We start from the raw sequence: 24,509 nt of genomic DNA, 5'->3' as shown, positions 1-24,509 counted from the left end.
GACTCGGCATTATTGCGAATAAAACCTGTCCACATTGTAATTCAAGTGATGGAACTGTGGAACACATTATTTTTGATTGTCCAAAATTTTTGATTGACAGACTAGTGTTGGCCAGTGAACTTAGTGATGTTAAAAATAAGTGTGATTTATTGTCCCGCCCGCCGCCATTAAAACAATTATTACAAGACAAACATACTTACAAGCACATCTACAAATACATAAAGAGTACAATTAAAACAATTTAATGAAATGTGCTCATAGACTTATTATTATGTATATGAATAATAAGAGTTGACCTAAAGGTTGTAGATACCAGGTCATAAAATCCCAAAAAAAAAAAAAAAATCATTCAGCACAGAGCATAGTAATACTTACAGAAATCATTCAGTCATATTTCAAAAAAGTAAATAAACATTTAATAATTTTAAACGATGATATAACATATGTATTTAATATTTATTCTATCGTTTATTTCAGAAATACGTGTTCGTGTTAAGAATTATTAAAGAATAAAAGCAAAAATGATATACGATGCTCTGTTAGTTTTGTGGGATTGCTCTCAAACTAATGCACCTCAGGTAAATTTTACCATTCCAATTATTAAATTCAACTAAAAAGTAGCAAATTAATATCTTAAATAAAACTACTTTTTCAGCCGGTACCTCATACCTATGCTAATGAAGGAGACGCTGAAATTTACAACAGAATCTATTCCATAGCTAAGAGCCATCATAAAATTCAAAACTTTGTTTTGGGAACAGCATTTCATTCCAGAAAATCACAAACAGGTTTTTTTTAACTATATTTTTTTATAATTTATTTTTTTAGGGACTTTTGTCTACACAGACATGCCAGCCACATCATACCCTAATTCCCACTATGTCTAAGAAATGGAGAAAGAATCATTGATAATGTAAGATCATATTAACTAACAAATTTGCTGCATCAGACAAAGGTTCTGTTAACACAGATAAAAAAGTGCCCATATCAAATTTATTTATACTAAAACGTTTCATCAATGATTCTCTGTCTGTTTCATATCACATTCACTTAGTATGTGATATGCATCATCTGCATGCTGCAAGCTGCATGTGTCACAATAATAAAAATTAAATAATCTTTATAATTTCTTTTTTTATTAGCTGCTGGACATAAGTCTTATGGATTATATGGACAAGCATTAAGTGAAGGTATATCTGAAGTTCTGCAGTCATACAAGAAAACTTTAAAGGAAGTTGAGGAGCTTATTATTGGAAATCCAAATTATACATTATCTCTGCTCTATAGTTATGTTGAGAAGTTCCAAGGCTTATTTAATACATTAAATAGAATTATTAATGTAATAAAAGAAAGGAGATTGATGGGATGCCAGATTCTAAGCCTCATACATCAATATATTTTAAATGGCAATAAAATGGTGCATGAAGCTATTGTACAGTATGTACCTATTTTTTTAATAATAATAAAAAAAATATTAAATACTTTCATATTCACAACAGATACAGCTTATAAATCAAATAAGTTAAGATATGTTAAAAACTATCTTTTGTTTTAGAATATTCTGCTGCATTAACACGGTTTTTATAAATCAACTGTGTACTTGGCTGCTTTATGGAGAATTGAGAGATCCTTACCAGGAGTTCTTCATATATCAAATGAAGAAAAATGATGCATCTGATACATTTATTTCAACTCCATCATCAACGAATACCTGTGATAAGTCGCTTGTATCAACGGTAACTGTCGACATAATATACAAATATTTTTTTTTTCTTGTTATGTATTAAGTTATTGCAAGTGACAAGGTTTTATATTTTTTGATATATCATATATTTTACACTATTTGATTTAATATAACTAATCAGATACAGCTATTTTACGCCCATCTAAATAATTCTCATACTTTTTTATATATTAGCTAAATTTTAAGCTCAAAATAAGCTGTCGAACTAAATTCTGTTATGAACTTTTTTATAAATATAGTGAAAAGCTAATAATTTCTTCTTTTACAGCTACAACAAACACCATTAGATTGTGGGTATAATTTAAATCCTAACATGATACCATATTTTATACCACTATCCTTGGCACAAGAGATATTATTTATTGGTAAAACTGTCATTCTGTTTGGCTTTGATCCTAAGAAAATTAAGAAGAGTAATAGTTTTACAGTAAATAGGCCAATGTTAACTTTACAGAAGATTGATGCTGATTCAAGAAGGTATATTTAATTATGCATATTTAATTTTTTATACAAAGGTTTTTTTAAAATATAGTCAATAATTTTTTTTCTTTTTTAGATTTACAATTTGGGAAGAGAAAGAAGCAGAATTTCATGAGAAACTGCAAAAACTTAAAACTCTTGAGGAGTTTGAGGTCCATAACTTGAGGAGTGTAGTTAGAGAAATAAAAGAATGTGTTACAAAGGTATGTATTTATTTTGATTAAAAAAAAGAACAGTTTTTAACAATTCACCAAAAGGTAGAAAATTAAAAATGGTATGATATAAAAATTGAAGTTACTTCATATGTCATATTAATTATTTATATAGTTGCAGTATATTATAATTAGGAACACAATCAAATAATTGTTTACTAAAAATAATGCATTTAAAATTATCATGTAGTTTGACTTTCTACATTTTTGTGTAAAAATGGAATATCAAAAAACTTCTGTTCACGAATAATATCTTCCGTTTCTTCAAAAGTTTGTGGCATGTTCTTACCAGCGGTTTCAGGCAAAAACATAGCTATTACTGCACCTATTGCTGCCACAATACCAACAATAATTAATGGTAGCTCAGCAACATAAACTTTTAAGTATACAAAGTAGGGTGATATCACAGTGCCCACATATCCACATATCTGAATGGCAGATGTACCTGATCCTCTTACTGGAGTAGGCAAAATTTCAGCAGCCCACTGCGATGTGACTGTATATGTAATATTTGCACCAAATCTTGCCACAATAGCACATAATACAGAAGGTAGACCACTACCCACATATGCTGTCAAAATACTAAATATAAAACAAATTGCCATCATAATAATTGTTATCCATTTTCTACCAGTTAAATCTAAAGTTAAAGATACTGCTAATAGTGATGGAAATTCAGTTAAAGATAATAAAGTAAATGATAGAAAGAAATCGAAAGCTAGCGATCCGATGCTCCGAAGTAATGCGTCAAATATTATTGTGCAGCACATAAATTCTAAACATAAATATATCAAAATTCGCCTCAGTGATGGTCTTTTTAATATGTCTATAAGGTTTCCTGAACTGTTCTTCGAATTCGTTGCGGGAACTGATTGTTTGAATTGTTCTACGAGATCATCCGGAACTTTTCTTTTATTTATTCGTCCAATAGTCAGAACTTTATCCACCGCTTCGTCAACATGACCCTGTGACAGTAACCATCTCGGACTTTCTGGTATAACAAATGGAGCTAGTAAGGCAAGAGCCATTGGAACGCTAGTTACTAGTCCAAGGTTCTTCCAATTCCCACAAGCTAGAGATAACGACGGCAAGATAACCATACCTAGCGTAAAAAATACTCCACATGGTAGATTAGCGGCAAGCGTCCTATATTTTGGCGCAACATATTCGAGAACAAGTAAATACATCATCATCATGCACGTATCGTATGACATACCCATGAAAAATCGACAGATACAGAATTCCAGAAAATTACGTGCATAAACAGTGGTCACCCCCGCCACACATCCAATCAAATTTCCAACAACACCAGCTGGCATTCGGCCGTATCGATCGGCAATCCACCCAATACCTAACCCACCGATTATGGAACCCATAAAAAATATAGACTGTGCTGTTGCTTGATAGCTGTCTTTCTCACAAACCCATCCCATTTGGCTAGATATTGTTGGGTAGGGAATTTCAGTTACATTAAATTCCCATCCATTTTGACAAGTTGTTGTAGACCATGATTCGTTTGGTTTTTGTCCTGTTTCTAAAACTTCACTCCAATTTGCTATATATGATAAACAATGGGAATAGCCATACTGTCGATCACTGTCCTGCGGTATGGCGAGTGTTCGTCTTTCAATGGCAGTCATATTTTCTAACTCTGGTATCCAACACCAATGGTTCGATGGTATTTCTGTCATAAAAAGTTGCGTGAAGTACGAAAACGCACCAAAAACGTAAAACGGGCTTGTTGAAACGAAAAGGAACAGTTGGTACCATCCAATCTCGCCCGCGGAAACAAGCAGTTCGTCGTAATCCACATTCCTTGATGTTGCATCATTCTTGTTATTATCTCGTGGAATATTTGTTTCACTCCCTCTATGTATTGTCATTGTTTAAGTGTGTACATTCAGTCGTCAGATTTGATACTGAAAGTCTATAGTTTCAGTGTCAGGATAAGATGAAGATGTATATATATTTATATTAATTATAATAAGTTAAGCACGATATAAACGTTATGTAAACTGTATGAGATAAAATCTAATACTTTAAATATCGTTATCTATACTCTATACAAATAAATAAAATTGCAATGTCTGTTTTTAATATTAAAATAACCGATTATTACTAAATGCATATGGATGTATTGTACATATTTTACAATTTTTGTCTGTCTGTCTGTTTGTTACGGCTAATCTCTGAAACGCCTGGACCAATATTGCGGGACTTTCACTGGAAGATAGCTGATTTATTCGTATATAAAAAAAAAAATAGTGACAGTAAAATGATACTACCTATTCGGAAGGTATATTCTGCTCAGAAGAATCAGCAAGAAGCTTAATGTTAATATTGTATTGATTTTCAGCATTTATGGGCTGTAGCGGTAGAAGAAGCACAGCTTTTACACGAACTACGTCTCATGAAAGATTTCTACCTTATTGGTCGTGGGGAATTATTTCTAGAATTGCTTCGTCTTACGGCACCTATGCTCGACAAACCTACCACACGAACATCTACTAGAGGTAGAGTACCTGCTTTTACAATTTGAAATTATTTTTAATCGTGACAATCACACGACGTGACAACTGCTCTGGTTTAGTGGTGAAGGCGCCTAAACACTGGCAGTCGCGTATTCGATTCGCTCGCGTGAGGGGGGGGGGGATATTTATATTTGTTTTATATATTTATTATTTATTTCCTATCTCGGTGTATGACCTTGTGGGTTTTCCCACCCTGGCTTGGAGAACACGTTAAGCTGTCGCTTCCGGTTAGCGACTAAAAAACTAATTATTCTGTATGCTATTGTTAATCACGAAACTCTTAGATAGGATAACTTTTGTAGCACAATATTTGTTATTATCCCTTAAAGTGTGTTTCACTAGTAGCGTTACAAGGGGGAGTTCAAAACGAGAACGGTCTGTTAAATAAATAAATATATTAATATAATGTTCGCAGATATGAACCACGCATTCCAGTTAGCAGCTCGGGCCGTGTTCCTTAGCAACAGCGCTGATATAGAAAAGTTCAGTTTTGAGCTACCGTACGTGAAGCCTAATATATCAGCGAACTCGTCCGTTGAAGATGACAGCAGCACTGGTATACTGTAAAAATCTTTGTTTAAATAAATATATAAATTTTACCGTTTTACACAGTCTGAACTGTAGTGTAGTTTATGTATTGATATATATTTAGTGTCATATATAAAAAACAAATGTAATGCACCAGAAATATTTGAGAAATAAGTCAAGTTACTAAACTCCGACTTAGCTGAATTTATGTAATGTTAATTTTTTAACTTTAAGCATGGCGATATCTTATGAAAAAGTATAAACAACAATATTTTTTGTAGATTTTTTAAGTGACCGTTTTCGAGAAAAATCCAAAAAAAAAACCCATTTTCGACCTTGACCTTGAACAACTTTTAGCCCACATCGTCCGGCATGCGTCCATAAATTACGTGAGGTGTTTTTTTTTTTAATTTTCTGTCCCTCCCTGGTGAGATGTCGTGAGATTTTATTCAAGCCCCTCCCCCATCCCCCAATCTCACGTGAGGATTTTCAAAATGTGGGTTTCTTACGTAAACGCAATGGATTGTTATTGTAACAAGAAAAAAAAAAAATTGCTTCGTGCTATTATTTACGACTAGTTAAGACTAGTAATCAGACACAATCAACAAATCAGACAGTCAGTAGATGTATAACGTCGAAGTATGAATGAAATTATTTTCTTTCGAACGAATTAGTGAATGATATTAATCGTATTACGATTACGCTTAAGATTAAATCTTAAGCATGTACAATCTGGATTAAATAGACCAAAATAGTATAATTTTTTTTTGTTTCAATCAGAAAAAAAATTATGTGATATTTGCCGAGGCCCCCCTCTCTCCAACGTAAGATTAGATGAGATTTGACTCGACCCCCTCCTCCCCTTAAACATCTCACGTATTTTATGGCCGCCCCCTTAGATCTTCGGTACGGACGGCAATTTATTTTTACTGGCATACGCAAGGTTTCTACCAAACTTCAGCTCTGTTGGAATATTTATTTGAAAAGTCTCTTTTTCCGGACCCATACATCCTTTTTTTTTAATTAGTAGGTGCATATAAAATATATACTTTTTATAGTTGCTGATGGTTGGTCGAGTATAATTTTAAAGTACGACTTCAAGTGGCCACTACATCTTTTATTTGCACCGGAAGTGCTCGCTCGGTACAACGACATGTTCAGACTCCTCCTAAGGATAAAGAAGACTCAACACGACTTACATGCACTCTGGAAGACATATAAACAATCTACCAGGTTAGGGAACATGCCTACTCTATAATATCACGATAATGTTTTTAAGGAGTGAATTCAAGTCACGCGTCGGAGCTGACACGCTAACTTTTGAAGTAAAGCTTCTTTACGCTCACTTGGCTTTGGGAGTAAACTGGTGAATTCGTGACGAGAGCGTTAAGAAAAGTGTGACCGGGCGAGGCGAACGGAAGTTGAAAGGAAGATATAAGTTAGATGGAGCTAAAGAAGTTTTACTTCAGTCGTCTGGTCTAAAGCACACTCGTTTTTTTTTCAGATTCACCATGTGTCAATTACATAACAAATTGATGTTTCTAATGGACAATCTCCAACATTACCTCCAAGCTGACGTGTTAGAGACTAACTTCTCTCGCCTCATGGAAGCAGTTAACAAAACCAACGATTTCGAGAAATTAAAGAAAGCGCACGCCACGTTCTTAGCCGATATATTAAGTCAATCTTTTTTGACGGTAACGGTAAGTTTGTAATTATTAAAAAATATTAATAATCCAATGATGTTTAAGATGTTTTGTTGTATCTGTTAAGGTGTTATTACTTGTTCATAAATTTGTATAAAATTCATAGCAAGATTTTGTTTGATAGCAATTATTTTAAGCTAAGAATTTCGTTTTAGAGAGTTACGAATCAATATTTTTAAATGGATGTACCCACGACTTCGATCGAATAAAATTTTTGATCATCATTACAGCCTATACAGTCCACTGCTGGACATAGGCCTCCAAAAGTTTACGCCAAAAATAACGTGAACTCATGTGTTTTGCCCATACACCACGCTGGGCAGGCGGGTTGGTAACCGCAGTACTGGCTTTGTCGCACCGAAGACGCTGCTGCCCGTCTTCGGCCTGTGTATTTCAAAGCCAGCAGTTGGATGGTTATTCCGCCACCAGTCGGCTTTTAAAGTTCCAAGGTGGTAGTGGAACTATTTTATCCCTTAGTCGCCTCTTACGACACCCACGGGAAGAGAGGGGGTGGCTATATTCAGTACCATAGCCACACAGTAGACTCTTTTAGTACCGTAGCCACACAGTAGTACCGTAAAAATTTTTGATACTCCGCCTCAACTGGTTTTATCGTAATGTTATACAGCCTTTAGTCTTCCTCGATAAATAGGCTATCTAAAGCTTAAATAATTTTTCGATTCGAACCATTATTTTTTAAAATTAATTATTCAACCAAGCTCTTTTTTTTGTTAATCTGTTTTTCTTGTAATTTTTTTAAATAAAATATGTATTATGTACTTATTTATAGTCTGGCGACAACGACTCCGGCGATACACTGGATTCCATAAACAACCCAGTTTTCTGCAACATTATGGAATTGCTAAAGCTTTGTCACTCGTTCTGTAGCATGAGCGAGTTCGTCTCTGATAAGGAAGCTGAAAGTTATTACATTCGTGGATATTCTGATCGGTAAACTTTGTTGATTATTATTAAAATAGCATATAGATAAATGTTTTACACTCACCACTAGAATACGGGATTGTTCATTGTTGGGTTCCGAAAACAAACAAATGAAGCAACAAAAAACAAACAATTATGATTATAATCTATACAACTATTAATCAAGATTTAAGGTTCAAACCACGGTCTTATACACAGGTCGGGCAACGACAGTGGTGGGGGTACGTCGGCTTAATGGTTTACAGCCGCCAGAGGCATGACAAACGCTGAGTGTGCTGTGCAACGAAGACAAAATAGCATTCTGTCTCTTTTTGTGAAACGTCACTAAATATAATCAATTACAATGAACTTAGTTTCCTGACCTGTATATAATACCATGGGTCAAACGCACTTACACACAATACATTAGCGCAATACTTTTTTTTTGTAGTATCAAAGTAATGTGATGCAACACTAAAAATATCAGACTGTTAAAATATTGGTTTCAAATGCAAAGTATATTAAAACATGTTTAATTAAATAATTTAATTAACACGACATTCAAGATGTAACGGTTAGTTAGTAAAACAAAGTTTTTTTTGACCGACTTTAAAAAAAGGAAGAGGTTCTCTTCTTTTCGAGTGTATATTTTTTGAAAGCTAACGCAAGTCGTGTGTCGAGGTATCAAGCTGAAATTCGTGTCAAATACTCAAGTCTACTGCTGTAAAAAATTTAAACTTCTAAGCTAACGCAATCAAAAGATACAGCTTTTATTCTGCAAATTTTCGACATTCGCAATGGAATTAAAACCTACTACTCCCGAGAACTCAGAATCTTGAAATTCGGTACGTAGCTACGTCTTATAGCACAGATAAAGGAAAAATTGCAAAAAGCAAAGATTTTTAGCTACATCATGTTATAATTTTTTTATTATTATTTTGTTTGTACGGAACCCTCGGTGCGCGAGTCCGACTCGCACTTGGACGGTTTTTTGTTTGTTTGAGAACAAACAATTATTTAAATATACCTGTCTTAAAATATCCATAATAAAGCCTTATTTAAATTCCAGGTTCAACAAACTAGTGAAACAGTTAATGCAACTTCTAGTATCACTTCGTGACCGGCCCTGTGGTGTGTACCTCGCTAGACTGTTGATGAGGCTCGACTATAACCGCTGGCTCAGTGGAGAGGCTCAGCTCACACAGTCTGTTACTAACATGCTTAGATACTAATATACTGGTTGTTTACTAACTTGAAGTACCTAAGTATCTTAATGTTATTTAGTAATTTTATTTTGTATATATTATGTGATAAGACTTTTATACTGTTTTCCCTTATAAACTGAAAAAAAGAAATACAAAAAAAAAACAGATATAGCTGTAAAGTCTAATTAAATCATACTTGTCTACAAATTTTCAATCAATGTTTATATTTTATCTTCAATATATAAGTGCGTCAAATTTTTTAGTGTTTTAAATACTAACAGGGCCAGAGGCGGCTAAAGAGCGCAGTTGCAGTGCACTCACACTCCAGATATGGGATTTAAAATTACACAGATAATTTTAAATCCTATATTTCTTTATCATAAATACTATACTTTACTACATAAAATCATTTCTATTCTACTATGCCTATACAACAGTGTATTATTATATTACGTACATTAGGCATTAGGTTGTACGAGTGGAGCACCAGTAATTGCATTCCAATGAAACGATGGTACGACGGCTTTGGCCACAAGTTAAAGATTTCCTATGAGAAATTAGCCTAATGTGCGGCGTGCGGGGTGTGCCAAGCGCCGTGGGGATAATTTGCCTAAAACTATGCGCTGTTGCCGTTCTTATGTATACAAACTAACGTGTCGGCTTCGTCAGTTATTTAGCATTTTTTTTTTTTTAAATAAGTAATAGAAATAATTTGTGCGCGACATTTTGTGTCAAAAATAGAACTATATAGTGTATCTTTTATTAAAAAGTATGAAAAGGCTCTCAAAATGTGCCTCGAACTGAAATTGTACTTACTATGTACTTATTCAAAAATGTAGTAGATACGAAAACTAAATCTTTAACGCGTATTTTTAAATCTGAACAATATTTAAAAACCCCTTGGTTGTGTGGGTTAATGCAATAAATGATTTTGTTTTCCGTGTCTGGTGTTTGGAGCTGCTGTCTGCAGTGGTGGTGAATTTGCAGGACGGAATGGATTTTCTATACAAATAAATAAATGGTAAGCTCTAGCTTTTCTTTTTTTTTTTTTTTTTTTTTTTTTTGTGAACCCCATCAAAAAACGTCACGAGCCGCCTTGAAGAATATTGGTCTTTGATCCATTTCTGAGTGATTTATTATACTTGATTTCAGTATCATATAGATTAGTCAAGTAATGCTGGCATATTCATAGTACACACTAATGAGGAATAATTAAAAATAAACCGTCAATTAATGAATTGCTTCACTGGATATCATTACTGCACGTCTTATTAACGTAAAAAAAAAATAAGGCAAACCTTAATTTTTGTAACAAATTTATTTATGGAAATAACTTGAAAAATACGAGTTTTATTTATCATTCGTCATCATAATCATCATTGTCATCAATTTTGTCATCTTCTAATATACTTAAGCTAACATCATGCGAGTTCTCACTTATTGCATGTTCTGCATGTTGGAGCATGAAAGTCTTCATGAGGATACACTTTGTCATGTGACAAGTGCATGGAACTGGATGTTCCACTTCTTCTGGGTCTAATAATGATAGCTGAAGATTGTATCTAAAAAATATGTAATTTGTAACATAACAGATTTAAGGCATTTTTTACAACATGATTTTATGAGAGTAAATTAATATTGTTGTATTACTAGTCTTAAAAGATTAATCTCATTATTTTTATTTTTGAACTGTAAAAAATAGTTTTAATTTTCATCACTTTGGTCTATTTTTTTTAAAATAAAATAATAGTGAGAATAACAATATAAATAATCTTCCAAGATCTGCACTACTTTACAAGTATATAAATAACTTATAGTCCATTAAACATGTTACTATTAGGATGCAAAATTGCTTTTAAATATAATTCAATTACCTTCTTGAATGAATTTGATCTCTGTTCATATCCAGTTGAAATGCAATTGGTTCCTGTTCTTCAACTTGTTGTTCTTCTGGCAAAAGAATAATAGTTTGTTTCCAATGTGTTGCGGGACTTTCTGGTCCAGTTTTTAATATCACTCTGTTGTTGCCGTTTAATTCGGGAAAATTGCATTCAAACCATACACATATACCTTGGTACTGTCCACTTCTACTGGTCCCTAAATAATTGGATATTGGTTTAAAATAAATCATTGCTAAGGCTTTAAAATTTAAACTAATTTATCTAAAGCATGAAAAAGAGCATATATTATTTGCAATGACTATAATTATCTATATACATATATGAAAAAAAAAACTAAGTGTGGGTAGGTTTCTTGTTTAATGCTCGTCTAGATAATGACGTTACCATGTGTATTCATTCAATTCTGACTAAGCAGATTGATATAAAAAGCAGATATCACAGTAACTATGAGGAGTGAAGGAATTTAACACTATGGATTTTCTTTTGAGAATCTATACATAATCTATGGATTCTGGGGTATAATTCTTTTTCTATTATAAAATAGATACAAACCTACAACGTGTTCAATAGCATATGAATCAAGATCTTGAACAGTGTCTTCTCTTAAATTAATCCACGCCATTGCCACTTCTGGACCAAGGAGATCCTCCTTTTCTATTTGCATTATTTCAGGCTTACTGCTTTTACTCGACCTTAAGTGTTTCGAGAATGTTGACAATGATACACCATGAAAATCTTTCCACTTATTGTATAATTCAGGAACACTAAAAAAGAATTTTACATAAACAATATATTAAAATAATAATAATAATACTTTATTTCAGACTAATTTTAAGCCCATATTGGTTTTTTTTTTTTCTTTTTATTTGGGAAAACAAACAGTATTACAATGGGTATCAACAACATCAGTACCTATATATACAAAAAGTACTTATCGTAATACCAACACCGTTTACCACGGATTACCTCAAATATTAAAAAAATAAGTCGATCACAGTTACAAGACAAACAGCTATAATTACAAGGTAAATCCAATTAATTCAAACATTGCAATACAAGTTTTTTATAAGTGCGGGGACTCGTCGCAGCAATATCGATTGCGTTAAACAGATCGTTATAAGAACTAAGCATTCGATGCAGTGGAGATCGTCTACCAGCGTTTGTACGGCAGCGAGATGTGGCAAACATTTTAATAATATTGCGACAGTGGGTTCTATTCGGCACTCCATAACATACTTGGTTCACAAGACCAGGACAATCATATCTATTGTGACACAAATCATACACAAACATAGCTTCAAGTTGACTACGTCTAGCTTCTAGGGTAATGAGCTTATACTTCTTAAGCAACTGGTCATATGGCATTCGACACAGACAACACCTGTAATGCATACTCTTTAAGAATTTCGCTTGAATGTTTTCGAGTATCGCAGTATATTTTTTGTATAACGGGTTCCACACAAGCACAGCATATTCGACCTGAGAGCGGACCAGAGCATTATATAGAGTAATATAAGAGGATGTCTGTTTAAAATTAATGCATCCTCGCATGACAAAACCGAACATTTTGAAAGCTTTACTTCTAATATTTTCAATATGCATATCAAAATGTAGCTTACAATCCATCAAGACTCCAAGATCTCTGATGGATTTAACAGAATCTAATTGTACATTGCATAACTCATATTGAAAGCGACTAACATATTTCTTTTTCGTGAAAGTGATGTGCTTACACTTGCTTATACTAAGTTCCATTTTGTTGTTTATACAGTAAGTAGAAAATCTATTAAGATCTGCTTGAAATTTGACGTGATCATTAAAACTGTCTATAGTATGGTAAATTTTTAAGTCGTTTGCATATAGTAAGACTAGCGACCCGCTCCGGCTTCGCACGGGTATAAAATATAATTATAGCCTATGTCATTCACTGAAAAAATGATTAAAATCGATCCAGTAGTTTTGATTTATTCATTACTGCCCGTGGCCCGCACGCGTTAACTTAGAGTAAAAGCCGGCTGGAACCACCGCAAACGCTATGTACCGCGATTTTTAAATCTGTAATATCTTCGAAAATATTCATTTAAATCATATGCTGTAAAAGGCCATATAGATCTATATTAAATAAAAAACATATTTAAGGTATTTAATTGGATAAGGATTAATGCTGTATTGGTTAAAATCGCTTCGAAAATTAGCCATTATTTGTCGTAAAAAGTAAATGACAAAAAAAATGTTATTGTGGGATATCCATAAGAGATAGGTATATACCATCGCGGAGTTTTCTGTAGACCTTTTCAATGTGTACAATACTTAGTACATTATTTTGATAAATCTCGTAGGGTTCAGCCTGCGTTTGCAATTTAAGCGAAAAAAAAATTATTATTTACGACATAACATTAGAAAACTCAAAAATAACAGTATTTCTCCACTATTTAATGGATGTTATTATACATATACTTAAATATTTTTATGACAAAGCAGATTACGAGGCCATTTCTTCCTCACTAAATGAAGTGAACTGGGTGATGGACCTGAACAATAGCCCTTTGGACAATGCCGTTGAGATATTTTACCACCACTTATACAATATTAGAGATAAACATGTCCCTCATAAAATAATAAGTTCTTCATCATTTCCACCGTGGTATAGCTGTTCACTTAAGAAACTACTGAAAGAAAAATATAAATATAATAAAAGATATCAAGTTTATGGTAATATGGCTGACCTCGACACTTTTCGACTTCTTCGAACTAGGGCTAAGCGTCTGGAACAGGAGTGCTACAATAATTACATAAAACGCACGGAAGATGCGATAGTTAGACAACCAAAAAAGTTTTGGTCGTTTGTAAAATCCAACAATAAGGGTTCTAACTCCCTTCCGTCTAAATTATACTATGAGGGACAGTCTGCGGATACTGGACAAGGTGTTTGTGATCTTTTTGCTTCATTTTTCCAATCCACTTTTCTTTCTCCATTGTCACATAGGAACAACTTAAATTATTCACCTTTAAACCCAAATAACGTCTCTGTTTGTATTAGTAATATAGAAATCAGTATAGATTCAATTAAGAAATTATTAAAGGCATTGGACTTAACCAAGGGTTCAGGACCAGACCAGATTGTACCCATCTTTGCCGTCAAATGCGCTGAATCAATTTCCGTGCCTTTATCTATTATATTCAAGCGCTCAATCTCGGAGGGACTCGTACCTCGTATTTGGAAATCCGCATTTATTTCCCCGATACATAAAAGTGGTATTAAAAATGATGTCAAGAATTACAGACCTATATCTAAATTATGCCTCTTCGCTAAAGTGTTTGAACGCATAGTGTATTCTCAAGTTTATCAATCATTATCATCATTCTTTATTCCAGAACAGCATGGATTTTTAGCGATGCGTTCTACTTCGTCTAATCTTTTATCTTTCACAGATTTTGTTACAACTGGCATGGATTCTGGGGGTCAAGTTGACGCAATTTTTACGGATTTTAGCAAAGCTTTTGATTGCATTGATCATCAAATATTGCTACAAAAACTTCTCTTTGCTGGAATTCTTGGTAATTTATACCGATGGTTTACCTCCTATATCGAAAAGAGATCGCAAGCAGTAGTAGTGAACGGATTCTCATCAAACTGGAATAATGTCCCTTCTGGAGTTCCCCAGGGGTCATTGCTTGGGCCCTTGCTTTTTAATATTTTTATAAACGATGTAGCCTCCTGTTTCCAACACTCTAACTTCCTTCTGTACGCCGATGACATGAAAATATTTAAAAATATCGATTCACCAAGCGATTCTAAGCTATTACAGGAGGATTTGGAACGTTTCGAGCAATATTGCCTTCGTAATAACTTACAGCTAAACATTCAGAAATGTTACTGTATGACTTTCACTCGTAAATTTAAATTCCTGAAAACTCTATATAAACTTACAGATCAGGTGTTACACAGGGTAAATGAGATCCGTGATCTGGGTATTATGCATGATTCTAAATTAACATACGACAGGCATATAGACCTGATCTGTAAAAAGGCTAATAAAACTATGGGCTTTGTTTTTCGGTCAAGTTTCCAATTTAATAGTATAAAGGTAATTAAGGTCCTTTATTGTTCCTTGGTGCGTAGTATTCTCGAGTATTGTTCACAGGTTTGGAATCCACGATATAATGTCTACATTGATAGGATTGAGTCCATACAGCGTAGATTTTTGAAATATCTACAGTACAGGCTGGAAATCAACGATTGCAATTATGAGGCAAGGTGCCGTAGACACCATTTACTACCCTTACGGGAACGGCGACAAATTGCCGACGTTGTCTTTCTAGCCAAAATTGCTCAAAACCGTGTAGATTCTCCACATTTACTCTCGAAGATTAATTTGAGGGTGCCTTATAAAACATCTAGGCAACCTTTATGTTTGGACATTCCGCAGTCCGCATCAAATTATAGACAAAACTCTTTTTTTATTCGTGGCGCTAAAAGTTTAAATAGTGTGGTGGCATCCACTCAGCTTGATCTCTTTACTTCTTCAACACTTCATTTCAAAACTACTTTGACGAACACTTGGTTTGACGGCTCTCGAACTGATCCGTAGGTGGCATTTATTATTTTAATACAACTGTATCAAGTGAACAAGCTTTTGTAATTTAATTGTGAAAACATGTAATTGGTGTATAGTTTTCATTTGGATATGTTTTTTTTTTTTTGTAATGAAACACTGTTTGTTTTCCGAATAAATAAAAATAAAAATAAAATAAAATATAAACCTTCCTCTTGAATCAATCTATCTATTAAAAAAAACCGCATCAAAATCCGTTGCGTAGTTTTAAAGATCTAAGCGTACATACATGTGCAGGGACAGAGAAAGCGACTTTGTTTTATACTATGTAGTGATGTAGTGATATTACAAAACTCAAAAACAAACAAAATTAAAAAATCAATAAGTAAAAATAAAAATAAATAAAGTAAAAAACACAACAAAAAAAAAATGGTGATAGTAGACAAAAACAGAAAACTAAGAAAATAAAAATAAAATAACATGAACTATGGACTAGGTAACTAAAGCTAAATTTTCTAACCAAGGGTAAGTACACACACGCTTGTTTGCTTATGTGTGTGCACCATTCCAGCTCCTCCATAGTGAGCTGTCGAGTTTGCACGCCAATATGCCGAATAGAGTGTTGATGCTGTTCGCCAGCCGACTCATCATGGAAGATACACGTTTCCGGAAGATCGCGTAGAAGTCGTCCACACGAGCCTCCGCAAACATGGCAGATGCACTGCAGTGACGTGGCTACCCCAGTACTACTCTCAGCACATTGTTGTACTGCACGCGAAGAGTTTTAAAGGCCCTAGTCCGCCTACAGACTGCACGTGTAAAAGGTTTGGTAGTATGCTCTAAACAGCGTTAATTTTACCTCTTCATTACAACGAGCAAATCTGCGGGCTAATTATATTGCCTCGGACCGACAGCGCCCTTCGCTCCCTCTCTATATCACCGTTTTCCACAAGGTGCTCGTTAACTATATGGCCAAGATACTTGAACTCAACCACCTGTTTCAGGGGAGATCCACACAATCGTATGATGGGCTGAAAATTGGTGGGTTTGTTTTTTCCCCTGAACACAAGGAACCCACTCTTTTTGGCGTTGTATTTGAGTCCATTTCTCTCCGCATACTCGTCACAGATTTTGGGTAGCTTTCGGAGGCCACTGACCTCGGGACTAAGGAACCATGTCATCCGAATAGCTGATGTTGTTTATAAAGACACCAACAACTGAGCATCCAATACTGGCTCTGCCAAGCCCCTCTATCAGCTGGTTGATAAAAAGGTTGAACAGCCTTGGTGAGGTAAGCCCATCTTGACTTACTCCACAATTACGCTTGTAAGGGGTCATTCATAGTGTCTCCCATTTAATAACATTTGACTGGTTACCGTACCAGTACTACAACAACAATAACAGCTCCGGCCTTAGGCTCTTTTCCATCCTAAGTTTATGCCATAGAACTTTATACAAGACAAAGTCAAAAGCTTTGGACAGGTCCAAGTAGTATCTGCGTTTCCTGTCTGTGTAGTACCGTACAGTCTGCTCAAGACACATAATCGCGCTCGCCGTAGACAATTCAGGTTTAAAACCGAATTAAGCATCGTGAATTTTAGTAGCTTTCTGTAATGTATATCAAACAGACTGTCCAGAACCTTAGCTATGATTGTCGCTAGGGATATAGTCCTAGCAGACTGTCCAGAATGTTTACAATTTAAACATAAAAAATTAAACAGAATTACATTGACAGGAGGAGGGTGTGACAGACTCTTATTGCCTAAAAACCATCCACGTGTTAGATGATAATAAATTTTTTTTAAATAAAGGACATCCGGATTTCTTATATAGAAAATAAAAATTACATATATTACCATAAATATTACTTTAAAATAACAATACCATTGATAAAATAAAATAATAATATAAAAAGTAATCCTTCACTTCAGCTTCAGCCTATCGCAGTCCACTGCTGGACATAGGCCTCCCCAAGTTCGCGCCACACATCCGGGTCTTCCTAAAGTATTCCTTATTTATATGAAATAAAATAAAATCTCACCTACATGGAGCAACATAGATAGCAGCACTTTCTGGAAACATTTCACCTCCAGGTTTGAGGAATTTATCTCTCGCTATGAGAACTGAATCTAGCATTCCTTCATGAAGTAAGTAGAAACCCATCCATTCAGATACTATTGTATCAACTTTAACATCTCCAGGTAGAGTTACATCTTCTACTTTACTGTGTAACACCTGTTGAAAAAAAAAACTTATTTACTTAGATTTCATTTTTTCCTTTGATAGTGAATAATATGATGACACATTAGTACAATATTCACAGGCCAATACTCGCACAAGACAAATGTTGATATAGGCCATATGGCACTTTTGTTAAGGTATAGGCATTTGTGGTTGTATTGTGTGTGTTTCTGAAACCCTGACTCAAGGGTGCATCTTGATCGGGCAGGGTGGTGCATGCTAGCGCGATCCCGTCTTGCCCCACTTAGGCAGTCTTAGGTCTGCTCACACGTGGACGGTTTTTAGGTAGTAAGAGTCTGTCACACCCTCCTCCTGTCCATGAGGATTTTCCCCACGTAAAAAAAGGGGTTGCATTAAGTGTGAAGTTTTTTATCTACTTGTGTTTTATAAATAAGCATGAGATTTTAATTAAAAATAACGAATTATTATGAAAAATGTAGATTAAACAAATTAATTAATTTACCTCAATAATTTCTTCAAACTCGTTTTCTTTGATTATTTCTTTAGCTAAATTTGCCAATTTGCTAGCTTCTACCGCATATACTTTCTTAGCACCAGCTTGGGCACAAAATATTGAAAGTATACCTGTACCACAGCCAACATCCATTACTATTTTATCTTTGAAATATGATTTATTTTCTAAAATAGCCTTTCTATAAGCGTCAGTTCTAGGGTGGTCTTCTAACATTAGCCTATGAATCTAAAAAAAAATTAAAGTAAATTAAATTAAAATACTCATACGTTTTAATATTATAAAATAAATTAACAGGTTAGAATTTTATTTAGTACCTCTAAATCTTCATAGCTAGAAAAATAGTCATTGGACTCATTTGTACATATATCCATGTCTATTTCCTTGTTATCGTGTTAAAACGTAAATATGTTTACTTTATTTTCTTATTTTTATAACCTATAAATGTAAATATTTAACATTAACAATCGTTCATTGATCATTCATGCGGTTTGTTAGCAACATGTTAGCAAAACTGACAAAGTGACAAACAGATAAACAGGGATGATTTCGTCATTTCGCCACTGGTAACAATTTGTCATTCAACATTTTCTTGACATATTATTTGACAGTTTACCATATTATTGATAACAATTTTTTTTTTAATACAAATAGTACAAATACAGTGCTCTCAAATCTTGAAAAAGCTTTTCCCTAAATTTTACAAAACAAAAGTCACTAAACCTAAAATTTAAATTCTCTAAAAATCAGTCAGATTATTTTTTAAGTGTTTTTTCCATAGAGCAACACGGAGGGGAGTAGCCATTGCGTCTGCTACCGATACAAAATTGTCTGTCATTTTTTGCGGGGGGAAATTACACACATGCACACTTTATCTAATTCCCACACAAAAATAATCGTCTGTCACTACAAAACTCACACATACTAAATTAAAAACACACTTACATTTTTCACACACACATAGATACATTCTGTGTCATTACAGTATAATGACACGCCGCAACTACACTGACAATTTTCTTACAGCCATGGTTGTAACAACTATCAATATCCATTATCGATAAATTCAAGTACTCGGTTAGGGAAATTAGGTTTTTAAAGTGATACAAAGGTAAGATGTTATTATAAAAATAGGCTTAATTTATTATATACTACAAATCAAACATCTTCATGTAAAATAAACGATTATAAAGAGTAAAGATTTGATTGTTTGTTTGTTAGCATTGAATAGGCTCCGAAACTACTGGACCGATTCAAAAAATTATTTCACCGTTGAGAAGCTACATAATCCTTGAGCGACATAAGTTATATTATATTTTCAAAAATATTAGGGATCCTTACTAAAACTCCAATAATGTAACCCAAGGGATAAAAAAATAACCTAAAAAATTCCTTACATTGCGTACGCTGCAAAAACTAATGATAATAGAAATATATAATGTAGTAAGACTTTGTACAACACATCATTATCTACAATAATTGTATTTGCTCGCAAACGAAAACAAAACCGACTTCAATTACATCGAAGAGTAATACAATATACGTAATATACAGGGTGGGGATGACAATACGACAATAACTTTGACATCGTATATGTAATGATATTCCAAGCCCACATACAAAAAATCAATAAAATACATCCAGTAGTTTAGTCAAAAAATATGATTTTTCATTTTTTACAATTACTACGTGTTGTATAACATTAATAAACGGTCACCCGCAGGTTAACGACCCTTTGAGCGTGATCGGTACAAACTTAATATTACGCGTACGCGTAATTTAAAAACGTGCAAAATTGTTATCTATTTTGGTAGGTTAGTGTTGTGTTAAGACATATTAAAAACATTTGTTAAATAGTTTTAATATTTAGTATGATTCTAATAATTTTCTTTTTATAATTTTTGTTTTTTAAAAATTTATTGTTTCTTTTAAGGCTTAAATTTTAAATTCTGAAAATCTAAATTCTGAATCTAACATAGTTTTTGCAAGTAGGTAATATCACGGGGAGCACACATGGCATATCAACAATATTTAATAAATTTAAGTATTTCATTGACTATATTTATTTCAAGATCAAAATATTCGCGAAACTTTTGCTCGAGCAGTTCAACAAATGCGATAAAGACAACAAATAACAATAACAACAATTATTAATAATAAAATACCACGTTATTACATTAAAATATTAAATCTTGCAACAGCTGAAAAAAACAATCAACGTGGCACGTGTGTTGCAATGACCCTGAGAACGTCTAACGGTGTAAAGGACAACTGGCTGTGCCAGGGCTGCTAGAAAAATTTGTCACACTCATACAAAATTTTCTGTGGTCATATTTTTTAACAAAAGAATTTGTTGGCTTAAAATTCGTATCATTTTCGTTTCTTCTTATTAATTGCTAGGCTAATAATGTGCCCTTAAGGGTATCATTGGATAAACTGTTTCTAAGTTTTGTTCTGATTAAATTAACTTCGCTGAATTCCCGTTCACATTACAGATTGCACTGTAATGGGGAAAACATAACAAATTTAAAGCAAATTGAGCCAGTGTTTTATAATTTTCAAATTGTTTTTTATTTCAAAATGTATTTTTTTTTCAAGTCGCAATTATTACCACAAGATAAATTATAAGTTTCATTAGAAAGCAAACAAATACAGCCTTTATATGATTTTTCAAAGAGTCCTCATTCATATAAAAGTGGTAGGTTCATTCAAGTAAGGGAAATTAACGAAATTCAAGCTTGCCGGTGAATGATGTTTCTTTAATTATGAAATGCTTCCAGGTAATAGGAATATAAAAATCGTACATTTTGCGTATGATTTTAGTCTAGCGATCGTAGATGAGTAAAAATTAAAAAAAAAAAATAGTATCGATTAAAATCGTACATCTGTCAGCCCTGGTGCGTAGGCTAGCGTAAACAAAACATGTTATAACATGTTTTTAGTTTTTCCTTGAGTTGCCGCGTACGCGACAAGCGGCCAGTGGTCTCTGTGCCGTTTATTTAGGTACTCATGTTTCTTGATGTCATACGCGTTGATTTGTCAATTTTCTACATATGCGCACGAGTTTTGTTCGTTTTAATTAATTATTGGATTATCTCGAAAGACTTGGGAGTGATTGTGCGATATTTTAACGCTTTATTTTTATAGTGACAAGAACATTAACGTAGAATAAATGCCTAGTTTAATAGTTATTAGGTGAATTGTGCGAAATTAGGCGCTAGTGTTAATAGTAAGAATAGTTTTTATTTTATTTACAATGCCACGTTATAATTACACAGCTTCGGAGTACATGATTTTTGTTTACGGAGAATGCCACGGCAAGGCTAATTTAGCAATACAGAAGTACCGGGAGAGATATGGGAACACCCGTATTTGTCCAACCGATAGCCGCACTATTTCAAATGCTTTTCAGAGGATACGGGAAGATCAATGCTTAATCCCGCATTTTCTGTGAAGTTTTGTAACAAACGACTTGTACTCAACAGACGTAAATACAGTTGATGAGTGAAAAAATAGAATTATTAGACCTTTTAATAAATTAAAAAATATGGCCACTAATGGCGACATCATGTCAAAATTAATGAATTAAATTATAAGAAGATAATTATTTTAGATAGAATTTAAAAATTTAGTAACCTACTATGACCGACCAAACAAACCAACGTACCTAGTTCGTAGTAGTTCGTTGTGTCACCGCGCGTCATAACAGGTCAGTGAACCTATAGTCACACATGTTGTAGTATAATTTTATTATATTTTTCTTATTTAGTTTGTTTGAAAAAATCATTTTTTTGATTTTGACCTTAGAACTTTTTTGATGGTTTTGAAATACTCCTATAAACTAGTATTACCTGTGTTATCAATTTTTGTCGTATTGTCATCCCCACTCTGTATACGCGTTAACAAAGGTTACTCAAAAAGTTGTTATCAGATCTCGATGAAATTTAAACGCGACCACATGATAAACATCAGCTTTCTATTAAATTAAAAATCATCAAAATCGGTCCACCCAGTCAAAAGTTCTGAAGTAACATACATAAAAAAATACAGTCGAATTGAGAACCTCCCCTTTTTGGAAGTCAGTTAAAAAGTGTCGCGACAGCCTATGTCTAACTATTATAATTATGTCACAATACGTTTGGTGCAACGTTGTTGTGCCAAACAATGCCAGCCTACAATAAACGATTTAAAGTTAACATACATTTTGAGGAGTTGATGATGTACACGGTGATGTCAACGAATCGGGAGTAGGGAGCGTAACACTAATGGCATCATAAGATGATAGCTTGTCATCTGCTAGATTTAATGATTTGTTGTAACTCTGAAAGGATGGACATTGTTCATTTTCAAAGTTGATAAATCTAAGCTTCATTTCACTACTATGACTAAGGTGAACCATATCTTGATTACCTTGTACATGAGACAAAAAAAACTTACGGGACAAAAACAGTGTGGCGTTAGTGTTGGTTTGGTGCCCTCGACTAATCCTTGTATTGTTCGCCAACACTTAAAAGTTAGTGGTATTGATATGATCTGAACAAATTACACTATTTTTTGTGGGCGTCCAAGTTAATCTGTTATTACCATTTTTTTCCATGTATCCCTTAAATTTGGATTTTTAGAAAACCTGCCAAATTTTTATATAAAACATTATGGTGGAAGTTCACATTAAGTAATTCTAGTAAAATGTATTAATACTCATAATACGTGTATTATATTTAATTTAATGCAATTTTATTATATAACTATGTTTATTAAAATAAGCTACCAATATAATATTGAAATAAATCAAAATCTCAAAAATGTCTGTCTCCTCTTTTGCCTTTGCCATTTTTATCGATAACCATCTACAAACAAACCGGTAACAACACTATTGCTCGGCGACAGTGACTTCTCGGAAATAGACTCCGATCAGTCGCTCGACCGATCCGCATATTGTATGCGGGCGAGCGGCCTGTGTTGCTAAACAAATCGAGTCAACACGAACGATAATATTTGTAATTTTTAAGTTTAAAAAAGGTTTAAAAGAAGTATACAAGTAATAATGTGATTAAAAAATACTTACATATGAAAGGTAACGCCATGTTTTAGTAAATTAGACGTGGCAGATCTTTTTTTGCAGTAAAAACAGAACAATTTGGCATTTTTTGAAGGACGTTAATTCAATCGCGCAACTAGATTTAGTCTAGTGATCAGTGCGGCGGCAACTAGTTTTATTGTTTGCATATGGCCATTTGGCCTTATACCTTGACAGAGGGGAACGCCTGTACATGGCTACTCCCCTCCGTGTTGCTCTTTGGTTTTTTCAATTAATTTTTTTTAAATTAGCTTTTTGTAATTAGTTTGCCAAAGAAGTTTCACTTCTGACATGTGTACTTTGTACGCTCCCAATTTTTTTTCATGTAGTGTTTGTTACGGAATAATAATTGAATTGATAGTAAGTAAAGTGCTTTTTATTTTTTACGCTTCAGTATGTATTTCTGTAATATTCCACTACCGGACATAGACCTCTTTCCCCATGTAGGAGAAGGATCAGAGCTTAATCCTCGCCACGCTGCTCCAATGTGGGTAGGCGGATATATTCCCTACTGTGAGTAACGATCGTTATCAGTTGTACATGATAACAACCGAGACCGACGGCTTAACATGCTCTCCGAGGCACGGTGGGGAGACCCACACGGATTGGACAAACACCAAGACCACGGCATACACTTGTATAGCCAATACAAATGTTTGTCATGTGCGGGGATCGAATCAGCAACCGCCAGTGCAACAGGCACAAACCAGTGCTGTGATTGTTGTGCCAACGCAGCGTTTTATTTTTTACTTTGATGCTTGAAGGAAATCTCACTGAGCGAAATCTCCTTCTAATTCTCCTCCTCCTCCTCCTCCTCCTCACCCTCTTCCTTCCCCTCCTCCTCCTCCTTCGCCGAGGCATAAAGCATTCGAACATAAGAATTAGAAATAATAATGCCAGTAAAAAACACAGACTCCATATACAATACAGATATA

The 24,509-nt window shown here is 33.9% G+C and overlaps 2 protein-coding genes across 2 annotated transcripts; one reads left to right on the top strand and one right to left on the bottom strand.

Moving 5' to 3' along the window:
- The first annotated feature begins 382 nt into the window (after positions 1 to 382).
- Positions 383 to 10,358, top strand: LOC123661604 (gamma-tubulin complex component 4). Its single transcript, XM_045596564.1, has 13 exons — positions 383 to 403; positions 478 to 578; positions 656 to 788; positions 1,143 to 1,437; positions 1,556 to 1,736; positions 2,013 to 2,221; positions 2,301 to 2,427; positions 4,793 to 4,949; positions 5,383 to 5,523; positions 6,554 to 6,728; positions 7,000 to 7,198; positions 7,992 to 8,152; positions 9,192 to 10,358. The coding sequence occupies exons 2-13, from the start codon at positions 522 to 524 to the stop codon at positions 9,352 to 9,354; spliced, it is 1,998 nt and encodes a 665-aa protein (XP_045452520.1). The 5' UTR covers positions 383 to 403; positions 478 to 521; the 3' UTR covers positions 9,355 to 10,358.
- An 86-nt stretch (positions 10,359 to 10,444) lies between these two features.
- On the bottom strand, positions 10,445 to 18,871 carry LOC123661385 (protein arginine N-methyltransferase 6). The gene is made up of 6 exons (XM_045596350.1): positions 18,815 to 18,871; positions 18,489 to 18,725; positions 17,826 to 18,019; positions 11,781 to 11,992; positions 11,202 to 11,424; positions 10,445 to 10,889 (listed from the first exon to the last, which is right to left on the bottom strand). The coding sequence occupies exons 1-6, from the start codon at positions 18,869 to 18,871 to the stop codon at positions 10,685 to 10,687; spliced, it is 1,128 nt and encodes a 375-aa protein (XP_045452306.1). The 3' UTR covers positions 10,445 to 10,684.
- Between the last annotated feature and the right edge of the window lie 5,638 nt (positions 18,872 to 24,509).

The sequence above is a fragment of the Melitaea cinxia genome, chromosome 17 (genome assembly GCF_905220565.1).
Source record: "Melitaea cinxia chromosome 17, ilMelCinx1.1, whole genome shotgun sequence".
Lineage (NCBI taxonomy): Eukaryota > Metazoa > Arthropoda > Insecta > Lepidoptera > Nymphalidae > Melitaea > Melitaea cinxia.
Note: the sequence above shows the minus strand (reverse complement) of the source record. Positions and strands in the feature narration are given on the sequence as shown.